Source organism: Sander vitreus, chromosome 8, assembly GCF_031162955.1.
Source record: "Sander vitreus isolate 19-12246 chromosome 8, sanVit1, whole genome shotgun sequence".
NCBI classification, from domain to species: Eukaryota; Metazoa; Chordata; class Actinopteri; order Perciformes; family Percidae; genus Sander; species Sander vitreus.
In genome coordinates this window covers 30,023,397-30,035,422 of record NC_135862.1, presented here as the reverse complement: position 1 = coordinate 30,035,422, position 12,026 = coordinate 30,023,397, and the positions used below count along the sequence as shown (strand labels likewise).

At 41.3% G+C, this 12,026-nt stretch overlaps 1 protein-coding gene across 1 annotated transcript in view; it reads left to right on the top strand.

Moving 5' to 3' along the window:
• The window catches only part of hydin (HYDIN axonemal central pair apparatus protein), a 106,920-nt gene that overhangs the window by 26,704 nt on the left and 68,190 nt on the right, over window positions 1-12,026 (top strand). The window contains 7 exon segments of the mRNA XM_078258062.1: window positions 1,481-1,719; window positions 1,850-2,022; window positions 2,140-2,264; window positions 2,729-2,872; window positions 3,609-3,752; window positions 6,020-6,112; window positions 7,251-7,471. Of these exon segments, the coding sequence (XP_078114188.1) occupies window positions 1,481-1,719; window positions 1,850-2,022; window positions 2,140-2,264; window positions 2,729-2,872; window positions 3,609-3,752; window positions 6,020-6,112; window positions 7,251-7,471 (1,139 nt within the window).

The window sequence follows — 12,026 nt, the reverse complement described above, 5'->3', positions numbered from 1 at the left end:
CATTTTACCATGTAAAAAAGGGATTGGTCTTAAAATTCAGACACTATTTTAGTTGTGTTTAATCTTTTTTATTTATTATTTTTTTGGCAAGCAGAAACAGAAGCCAAGTGAGATTTAAGTTTTGTGCTAGATTTATGCGGGTTCATGTGCTCTTGATAGCTGTACAGCATACAGCACCGATTTGGATTCTAAGCCCTTCTGACTTGTGCTGCATTCAAAAGCAATCAATGCTAATCAAGTTGTGGGATGCAGCAGGTTTGATGTGATTATTGAGATTCCAGTCGTCTTGCTCCGTCCTCTGGAGAGTCAACCCCCTGCTCTTTCTCCTCTTCTGACTCGACCCACCCCCTTTACTCTGATCACCCTTGTATCGACCCACACCAAGTCAGCTTTCAGTGGCTCCTTTACCCGATCATACAAATGCTGAGAAAGTGATCTATGACTCCTGAAGTCACTCTCTGGTCAAGTGTTGCCTGCTTGTGTCAGGCATCTTTCTTCAAATGTCTCTTTTCCTGCAGGACTTTTCTGTAAGGAAGTAGCTTTCAACAGAGACATCAAACTAAATCTTCAAATATCATTTCAATCAATATGATTGTTAGTACCGTCTCTGCTTCAGTGATGCATCACAAATTGCAGTATTTGACAAAGGACATAAATTATTCCTAAGCTTCACTGCATCTTTAGGAAACCCATTCTCAAAAAGTTTATGTTCCAGCCATTCATCAACAGAGTTGCTGTACAGAACATTGATTGTGATCCCGACGACTGCTTATATATATATATATATATATATATATATATAGATATACTGTACAGTACAGTGAGCACAGTGAAGGGCTTTGTTGAAGGACTGGAAATGAACATTAGATTTACAGCGCATCTGTTTTCTCATTGCATTGGACTTCATTCAAATCAATGCAATTATACCATCCACAGAGCTGGGAAATAGAAGGAATGTTGATTTTGTCTTGCGGCAGTCTCTTTTTTATGCTCACTTCAAAGAGAGTGTAGATGTGAGACAAATAACATTTTCAAACGATCCATGTGTTAAGGCTTTTAAAACACGTTATCATAGGATACACTCATCTTAACTTCTTCTATACAACTGTACTGTATATCATACTCTACCCATTATCATAATCATAGCAGGGAGATATTTGTTCTTACTTATGTCAGGCAAGGAGCCACTGCTCTACTTATACTGTACCTCTAGGATCTCATGCAACTCAGAAATATTGATGTGATTATGGGGCTATATGATATACACTATCTATCTTTACAGGTCCATACGTAGCATAGGCCTCAATTGCGTGAAGGGAGATATTTTCAATCAACACATTTCCGTCTTGTAACTAGCTGCTGTAACTATTACTTTGCAACTCTACGGATGCAAAGGCGGGCATCCTGTTGTAGCAAACACTTTAGCTCATCGGATTCAGACGGTCAACAAACTCTTTTCCTTGTGTTTCTGTTTCCTCAGCGCTATGGAAAGTCCTTTGGGCGAGTTGAGCCCAGTGAGGGGGAAGTGCCACCTGAGAGCCAGCTTGAGCTGAGAGTAGTGGCACATCTGGAGGACACGCTTCACTTCCAACCCATGCTGGAAATATCCATCCAGGACAGTCAAACACACACTGTCCCTCTGTCTGCCACAGGCACTGGCACCACAATCGTCAGTGACAAGCCTTTTGCTCCCAACCTTGACCTAGGCACATACTTCAGGTAGAATAAAAGATGTCACACTCATTACTCAAATTTGACTTAATGTTGATATGGTGATTTAGAACTGAAAATGTAGTAGTTAATAGACAACATGCCTTAATTCCTCGCTGTCCTCGGTATGTCCCATTAGCCCTGGGTCATGCCAGTACCACTTCAAGCTGACCAACCGTGGGAAGCGAATGCAGCGGTTTCACTGGCGGACTGATGACTTCCTGCTCTCCACAAAGACTCGTAAGGGGGGAACCTTGTCCGGCCGAACCAACCTGCCCTCCATCTCATCTCAAAGGAAGAAGGATATTCCGGGCTGTGGTGACATGGCGCTGACGGGATCTTCAGACTCACCAAAAACTCGAAAGGGGGGAAACTTATCTGGCCGAACCGTCTTGCCGTCCATCTCCGCTCCCAAGAAGGATATTCCAGGCCATGGATCTTTGCTCTCCTCCAGCAGAGAGAAGCCTGTGTTCAGCCTCACACCTTCTCGCGTGGAGCTTTTGCCAGGCTGCTCCGTTGACATGGTGCTGACGGGATCTTCAGACTGCCCCAAGGTGAGACAGTTTGCTTGCAGGCCCAAAAGTGAATAAACTCAAGCTCTGAAGAGCTCCTTCTCCTGTCTCCCGCATTCACTTTCTTGGGAGTGCGTGTTAAGGGGTCGGGGAGAGGGGGTTAACAGTAACAAATTTCAAACTAGAAATGAGTCAAGTTATTGGTTCCATTTGAAGCAGGACATTTTACATCTAATCACAGTAATGATGTTAACACATAAATCAGACAATGCACAGGCAATTTAGTGATATCTCTGCAGATTGGTATTGGTATTGATCTTGAAATAAAATCCTGAGTCTGAGCCTTTTTATCTGAGACCGAGACAAGACCGAGTACAAATGTGGTTGATTCCGAGACAATACCGAGACCTTCAAAAAGTACTACATTACTGAGTCAATGTGTGTGTCCATTATATTAGATGCATGTTGTAGTACATGTACAGTTCATATGTTCTTGTCTTCCCCAGGTTGTACGAGAGCGTCTGGTGTGCCGTGGCATTGTGGGTCGCCAGGGTTGTAATGAGCTCATCATGTCTGTAGATGTTACCTGTCGCTTTGTGCCTCCTATGCTCAGCATTTCCTCCAAGCAGCTGAAATTCTACACAGAGAAGGTTAGGCAAAAGTTTTTTTTTTATTATTTTAAAACTTACGGTATTTTAAAAGATTCACTCAAGAGCCACAGCTACGGATTTCCAAGACCTGCGTGAAGCTGGCCCCCCATGTTTGTGCTACGTTTGTGCCGGTTTGTGCCGTAAAAAATATCGTTTGTGCTGTTAAGGGTTTTAAGTAATTCAACTTTACTTTTTCTGGCCAGTGACATCACCCAGCCCCCCATTAATGTCCAAATCTCCCCAAAATGGTCTCAATCGTTTGTGCTACGTTTGTGCTGATTTGTGCTGTTATATGAATGAACGTCCGTTACATTCAAGCCATTGCCAAATAAACTGATACAAAGCTAATTAAGACTATCAGCTCCACAAAACTTGCTCTGTATTTCTCAGAATGGCTATGTTTAGAAATGGTGTCGAGTGAAGATAACTCCATGATGTTTTTTTAATCCTCCGTGTCCTCCTTGGCTACTAGCAACTGCATGGAGGAGGGGTGGGGGTGGTGCGCGGTCGTGTGAGGCTTGTATCAAATGGCCGTGCCGACAGTTTTGTTGTCATTACTTAGAATTCCTCATGGGGGAGACAGAAACTATGCACTATAGCTTTGAAGGAATGTCTGAGAATTTGAGCAACTCTGTGAAGTTTGATCAGATCAGAACAAAGAATTAATGTAAGATTGCTATTCCTCAAACATGTCTTTATATTGTTATGTTGAATAAATTATTTATATGTCTTACAGGTCCCAGGAGAGAGTCTAAAGCCCCTATACGAGAAGCTCGTCTTGGAGAATTTGTCATCTCTGCCTCTATCCATGGAGCTCTCTCTCGTGGAGCCGTTCTCCCTATGTGAGGCCTCGGGAGCCCATAGCACAGCTACCACTATGGTACACATCTCTCCCTTTTAGTCACGATTCATTGTTATTTGTCTATTTGTTTTTCATTTCAAGTTCCAGGCAGGATAAACCTGCTGATTTTGGTCTTCTTCTTCTTCTTCTACTGCTTCTCCTCTACCAACACAGTGTTGTTTGTAAAAGTATCTAACTGAGGACTCACCCAAGTTACCCTTGATTAAAGTTCTGTCAAAAAAGACATGCCAATCAATTTGAGAGGGATATCAGTTTCCTATGTAGTTTTTGATCTGTGGTAGTGGGGGTTTGTTAATATTTAGATCACAGATTATGAGTTTAAAAATAAAAACACTGCCTTCATGCAGAAAATTAGGCAGATGGGAAAGTAAGCGTAAGAATCAGTGTATGAAAAACGTGACCATACACTAAAGTCATGCAAGTACTGATTTGAATATAGATTGTGCATTGAAACAACTTAAATGTAGAGTGAGTTTATGAACTTTTCTGTACATTTTTTATTTCTCTTTTTAATAATTCCACCATCCTCTCTCTTTCCAATCTCTGTCTATTTTCTACCTCATTCAAATTGTCTTGCTGTCAGAGCTTCTTCTATCTCAAGAACTAACCTTAAATGATCAATGGAAAAGTACAATTCAGCAAAACAATTATGAGGAGCTGTGTTCTCTGGTGCGTTCATGGGAAAATCCTCAGATTAATGGCCAGTGCCTTGCTCAAAGGCAGGCACAACGAGAACACACAGACCCTCGAGGAAAGCTGTGCTCCAACAGCGACGATTGCTAATTTAGTATTTCAGCTCTTATATCACTTTTCGGAATTAATGTTGTTTATTGCATAGCTGAGACTTGATTTGCATTGAGTGACTATCACTGCAATCCAGCGTTATCCTTAGCACTGTGTTAATTGTAGTGGGATAAGTGCTAACGATTGTGCTAAATTATATCCAGAGAAAGTGAACATTATTTCAAGCATGAACAGTCGACATCAATGCTTATGACTGATCGATCTGTTACTGTTAGTGTTTAAAAGGGTCAGAAACTAAGTTTAAGGCAACAACAAGATAGTCAAGGGCACCTTCTGAACAGATGACGTTTAAGGTACTGGTAGGTTCAGTGTTACTGTCCATCTTGTCTGTAGTCAGTGTTGTAGTCGAGTCACCAACTGTCGAGTCCAAGTCAAGTCTCGAGTCCCCAGTGTTCGAAGTTCGAGAAGAGTCGGAGTCAAAACACTATCACCTGAGTTAAAGTCTGAGTCGAGTCACGAGTCCAGAGAATAGTTACTCAAGTCGCACTTGAGTCCGATTCCAGGACTAGAGTACTCCATCACTGCCTATTACAAATAAAACTAGTCAGAAACTTCATCTGACTCCCGAGTCCTATTTCATAAATGCTTGAGTCCGATTTCATAAATCCTCGAGCCTGAGTCCAAGTCATCAGTGCGCTAGTCCAAGTCGAGTCAGGAGTCCAAAGAACTGCGACTTGAGTACTCCATCACTGTCTGTAGTGGACATGTGTGTACACATTAGTAGCAACAGCACTGAATTTATTGATCACAGTTAATGTGCCGAATCAGATACACTCTTAGATGTTTCATACCTTCTAAATGAGTGTCACGGCTGTCATTTTTTTGGACTTGCACTCATTATAATTTATTTTTCACCGTGATGGAATATCAGTTTGTACATTCCTTTTAAATAATTCATTCATTCATTTGTGTTTGTTTATTTAACAGGGACAGTGCACAGCCTCTCAGCTGTACCAGAGTTAGCTATAAACTAATTTACATCCATAGTCCTTGTGCAAGAAACAGGGAATACCATCTCTGTTGAGAAAAGATGATGATGCCCATGTTTTAATTTTATTACAGCTCTAACTTTCTCTTCTTCTTCTCAATTTTGAGAGTTGATTTAAATGTGGGATTGGAATCCACCATTAAAATGGTTTTCAAGCCCTTGGCAAGTTTCTGAATGAAGCTAAAGAGTAGCAGGATATTCTGATAAGGTTGCCCATGGCAGGATTACAATAAACGTTTCATTAAACTGTGTAAAGGTTTTTCAAAGGGTTGTGAACTTATACTTTGGGAGTCATCAGATTAAAAGTGTATTGTAATGATTTCCCATCAAGCATGCAAGGCCAGATTCACAAAAAAATGAAAAAGGTTGTAGAACGCCTTGATTAGTTTCCCTAAAAATCTGTAATCCAAACTTTTGCAAAATCAGCATGATTCCTTCAATACCTGTATTTTATGTATTTTAACTACTGTACTGTACTGTATCTCTTTTCTAGTCCATGGTTGTAGGTGAGGGGAGGCAGGCGAAGTTGTGGGTATGCTTTAATCCATCTTACTGTCAGGATCGGGTGTCACGAGTCATGGATGAGGTAACTGATGCATTTTGTTGTCTTAAATGATGCTTTGCTTTTTCATCTGGGGTTATATTGTGACCTTTTTAGTACACCATGGCTTAGCCAATATGGCAGTGGTTCCTAACATGAGTTTTAGGACCCGCATTGGGTTCGCAAGATAATTAAAGGGATTTAAAAAAAAAAAGATATGCTATACAAAATTATGTTAATATCTTCTGTCTAATTTAAAATTAAGATAGAGATCATAACCTCCTCAGCGGCTCTCCCTGAGGTTTCTACCATTTATTCCCTGCTAACGTTTTTTTTCAAGGGTCAAACAACAGACCGTGTCATATGCTGTACAGGTTGTAAATCCCTCTGAGGCAAATGTGTGATTTGTAATATTAGGCTAAAATAAAATTGAACAAATGTATTTTATGTACAAATTTAAGGTACTTGCACTTTACTATTTCTGTAGTTCTTTAGTATTTCCATTTTATGCAGGTTTATACTTCTTCTCCACTACATTAAATATTGTACCTTTTACTCCGCTACATTTCTCTGAAAGAGAAATTGGTGATTTTGAATTTGAATGTTAAATGATAAACTGAAGGATGCAGTGCAATGTTTCTACTTATTATACAAAATAAACTATATAAAAAAAATAGCTGGAAAACAGGGATTATCATGAAAAGTTGACTTGTTAGAGATATGTAGTTCTTACAGGACAGCAACGCTACAGACATACTGTGTGACGAGCTTATAGAATGGGATGCATTGCTGTAGCAATGCCCAACAGTATATAAAAGAGTTAAAATTAGCACAACCTTAAACATCTACGAAGTAAAATGCAACATAAACATTAGTGCAGCAGTAATATTAGTCCAAAAACAACATATTTAATTGAGAAAACACTGACAGGGACCATTTTACTGCACAATATGTACTTTTTTTATATTTGTAGTGGAATATTTTCACAGTTTGGTACTGCTACTTTTACTGAAGTAAAGGATCTGAATACTTCTTCCACCACTGCACAAGCCAAAACGATTGGGGACCACTGGCATTAAGTGAAAACAATCTGTTTACTTACTTCCACCATTGAAATGTTTTACCTGTAATATCAACTATTTTGGAGAAATACATTTCCTACCTTGACATTTTATTTCTTTAGTTACTTAAGGTACACTACCCAGGACACCCACAGCAAGAGATGGTGGAGCTGCACGCTGAGGTCCACTTCCCCAACCTCCACTTCTCCTCCACCTCAGTGGACTTTGGCTGTGTGCTCAACTGCTCAATGACTCGTAGAGCAATCTCCATCACCAACTGTTCCCCGCTTCCCGTGTCCTACCACTGGGTTTTCCTGGATGACCAGAAACACTGTACCATCAGGTATATTTACACTGAGAAATATCCACACAGTTTTATCAGTTTATAACATTTGCATTTATGTTTATAGACACTGCACACCTGACACACTGTAAAGGATAGTAAGTATTGTTCAGTGGCATTCTGTATAACTACATACAGTATTAATATAGTATACTAATACCCCCCCCGGGTGCACAGTACATAGTGGACCCTGGGTAATAGCTTGCTCTGCATTTACATCTGAAAAGATACTATATGGTCACCATATAGACAAGTTACAAGAAACATCTCTAGGATGCGCTGGGATGCATCATCAGTAATGATCCGAGGGTCATCAGGGGTTTCGGGTCTTTCAAATTCCTATCCCCTCCCCCAGGTGACCCAGCCGGGGTTGATCAGGCTTGCATCCCAGTAGCACCAATCTACAGGCTTGCCCTCTTTATCCAAAGCCACCTTGTGGCTTTCTCTGCAACTGCCTTAAGCACCTGACCATGGCGCCCGCGATAGCATCCATCGGCCAGGGCTTTGAATCGGCTGCTGAGGAGATGTTGTAGTGATCCTCTCCCAGTGCACAGGGCAGGTGGGTGTTTTACTCTTGCCTTATATGAGCAGGTTCGCCGGACTTGGTAGGGTGCTGACACGTACCTCCTCTACGCCTGTGCGCACCACTTCCTGGAGGAGATATTGTCGCTCCTTTCTTTTTGTTTTACTGATCTGGCAGCTCTGGAAGTAGCCCAGACCTGATCGCCCTGTTGCCACCGTTCCGACAACGGACCTCTGCCATCTGCAACTCACTCCACTTTCTGCCAGTGCGAATTTCAATGCCAGCTGCAGCTACTTTGGGGTCCCTAGAATCCCGATACTTCATGGCTTCTCTTATTGGTGTTACCACAAATTGTTCTGAGACGCCACTAAAGGGCAGCTGAAGTGACCGGGCAACCCAGACCTGTCCACTTTGGCAAGCCATGCTTCAAAGTTACTGATGGTTTTGTGGATGGCAGCTGTGTGTTTCCCCAGGCTCTTGACTGACTGTTCTGTCAGAATATAGCAAGGGAGACTAAGGAAGTAAAGTAAGTAGTGATACTTTGTTTTCATTAACTTCTGTCTACGGAACATACAGCCTTTTTATTGTTACTTTCATTGGTTGTAGGACTAAAGGAAACTAAGGCACCCTTGCTCTGTAAGACCAGCTAGAATGTTACTCCTTTTTTTTTGCTTTAGAACAAAACTATGTTTAGAACTTAATAGACTAGATTCAGGGACAGGAACAGAATGAATCTCAGCCATATATTTAAACTGTCTATTGGGATGAGTTAGTACAGTGGCTATACATTTAACCCTCTGAATTGAAAGCCAAATCCATCATACATTCTCTGGAGAAAACACATCTACTGATTGTGTACTTAATGTTACATTGTGCCTCTCTCAAGCGTTTGCTTTCCTCACCCCTTGAAATAGACTGTGAATACTACAGTAGTCTGTTCATGGCCTTGAACCAACTAACTGCTAAAGCTCTACAAGATTTATCACCCTCTACAGTCTTTTTCTTCTTTCTTTTTTCCGCCCCATTTCAATCTATTGGTATTCCTCCTTTTTGCTCCCCTCTTTGTCCTCATCTTAGGGTTTTACATTGCCTATTTATCTTTTTTATTCTTTTTTTCCCCTCCTATCTCTCCTCCTGCTCCCGTGCGTCTTCTGCTTGTGCTTCTGCTCATTTCCAAATCCTTATCAACCTTCTCTTCTCTTCTTTGTCTTCACCCTTTCCCTCTTAGATTGTGACCTCTCTTAACAATCTCTTATCTTGTCTCTTAACAGTCTCATTGGCTGTCTTGCTAATTAAATGGAGACCTCACTCTGCGTTCACATTCTCTCTTTAAGGTCTCTCTTTCTCCCTCACAAAACCTGCACTATCTAACCATGTTCGGCTAATTACAGCCCTGCCCTTGGAGAGGGGAATTTCAGTAGAGTTTACTCTTATCTATCTATCCCACTGATAGATAAAAGCAGTATCATGCATTTAAATACTGTAACTTCTTAGTCTTTAGGACTTTATGTCAGTAAGAAGAAAACTAAGAAGCGTATTCCACCTTTTTATTGCACTGTACTAGCTACGCATGATGGGCTGGAATGGACAACTGAATGACGGACTGATCACTCACAACTATTATACCATGGTCTGGGTGAATACTCAATTCCGATTGGCTGCAGGGTGTCCATAAAAAAGTGATGTAGGACACCTACTAAAGGCGTTCCAGTGAAACTGACTGTTTACTGTTCTAAATGAATGCGCTACATTAAATCTGTTATTTTTAGTGCTGTCAGTTAAACACGTTATTAACGGCGTTAACGCACACCCATTTTAACGGCAACAATCTTTTTATCGCGAGATTCTTTCTGGCACAGCATACTTTGTAGTTTTTTTCACATGCTGTTGCAACAACTAGTAACGTTAGAAAAACTACAACACCAAACCGGATCTAGCTAGACCGGAAACAAAACAACAGGCACGCTGCACACACTTGTTTGGGCTTGCGAGCCGGCCAAAGAGTAGTAGGCTAACATTACGTTTTGAGTGGATGGCGATCGCGAGACGCCGAAATGGATGCCAATAAGATTCTGAATGGAAAGTTTACTTTTAAAAAGTTGCCAAATGGTTCCATTGACAAGACCAAAGTGATCTGTGTGTTTTGTCGTTGTGAACTGAGCTATCATCGCAGCACGTCCAGTCTGAAATACCACTTGATGGCCAAGCACACAGCTGATGCCAATTCTCCGCCCCCTCGTCAAAGCCAGGCGACAAAAGCACAAAGCAAGCCGATCCACTTTTCCATGTTGATAAGAGCATTAAAATGAGAAAAAATAATTGGACAAAAAGAAATCTAGGGACATTTAAAATAGATAAAAATGTGCGATTAATTGCAATTAAATATTTTAAAGGGGTGGTTCAGAATTTTGGACATAGGACCTCATTTCCAAGTTAGCCAGTGTGTTATTATATCAGTGGAGAACGTTTTCAAAACTTTTCATCCAGTCCTTCCAGTTGCAGAGTTCGCTGGTGCTAGGCTAGCGCAAGTCAAGAGTATCTGCTAGCCTGCCACTAAAAACAGTCTTACACACTCCACAGTACACCCAAGGCAAATAAATTATAACGCCAGACTATCGATGTAAATGTCTGTTGATAGAATAATGTTAGAATTAAAACTACCCTTGCATCGCATTGCAATAGTTATACTTTGTTCCCTGTAGTTGGTAGTATAGGCTACAGCAGCGGCGGAGTGATACTACCTAGGCTACCAAGAAAGCCGGTTTACATGACAATCACGCAAGCTGTGAGCTCCAACTAATTCCACTCTGCCAGGCTATAACTCACATAACGTTACCGGTACATGAAAGCACACGGGCTAGCAATTTGCATGTAAACTGTCCGAGCTTACATGACGTTTCTGTCAGCAATTACCTAAAGTTAGCGGTTAGCCCAGCCAGGTATCTACCAAGAGTGTAGCTATACCATTAGCTAACGTTGTCACTCTCCACAATGCATTGAACAGTAATGTTCCAATTACGTTGTCAGTCTCAATCTATCAGTAGTAGCTAGGCTAACGTTATGAAAGGGGCTAGCTTTATTAGCTAGAGTAGCCTACCGAAAGTTATTACCTGTTCATCAGTAGCTGTTGGTGCATCTAGAAAGACGGATGGAACCGCATTCGTTGTCAGTGACTTGTGGTCCTTTAGATTGCGGGGTTTTTCAAAGTCGTCTGGTCTAAAATGATCACTACACATTTGCCAGTTGAGTAGAGTCTCCGCCGGTATCTTGATGTCCAAGCCAGCAGCTACTAGGTTTCCCGACTGGGGTGCGCTCCTCTGTTTACTTTATGGCGCAGTAATACTAACCGGAGCTAAGTAAAATTCCGCCGCTGCTGAGAAACTAGTCCCTCAAAATGTAATGCGATCATTGAGATGCAAGGGTAGTTTTATTTCTAACATTATTTTATCAACAGACAATTACATTGATAGTCTGGCATTATAATTTATTTGCCTCGGGTGTACTGTGGAGTGTGTAAGACTGTTTTTAGTGGCAGGCTAGCAGATACTGTTGACTTGCGCTAGCCAGGCAACAGCGAACTCTGCAACTGGAAGGACTGGATGAAAAGTGTTGAAAACGTTCTCCACTGATAAATAACACACCGGCTAACTTGGAAATGAGGTCCTATGTCCAAAATTCTGAACCACCCCTTTAATCGTTTGACAGCACTAGTTTTTTTTCAACTTGTCCTCTGAACACCACAGGATGGTGCTAACACACAAGCTGTAAGAAATAAGTTACACTGCCCCTCTTAACTGACTTTGTTTCACAGCGAATAACGTTATCTCACATCCTATTCACTGTTCAGGTCGCCACTTCAGGCTGCGGCCGACAGTAACGTTACAGACCGCGGATAAAATAGTTCGTAAAAATCGTTATATTGTTTTGGGGATAATGACATGGCTGGATAGCTAGCTTGTCTTGCTGTTCAACATACTGTCATGTTATTTTTACTGATTGCCAACTGTACACAATGTGATTGACTTCGGATGT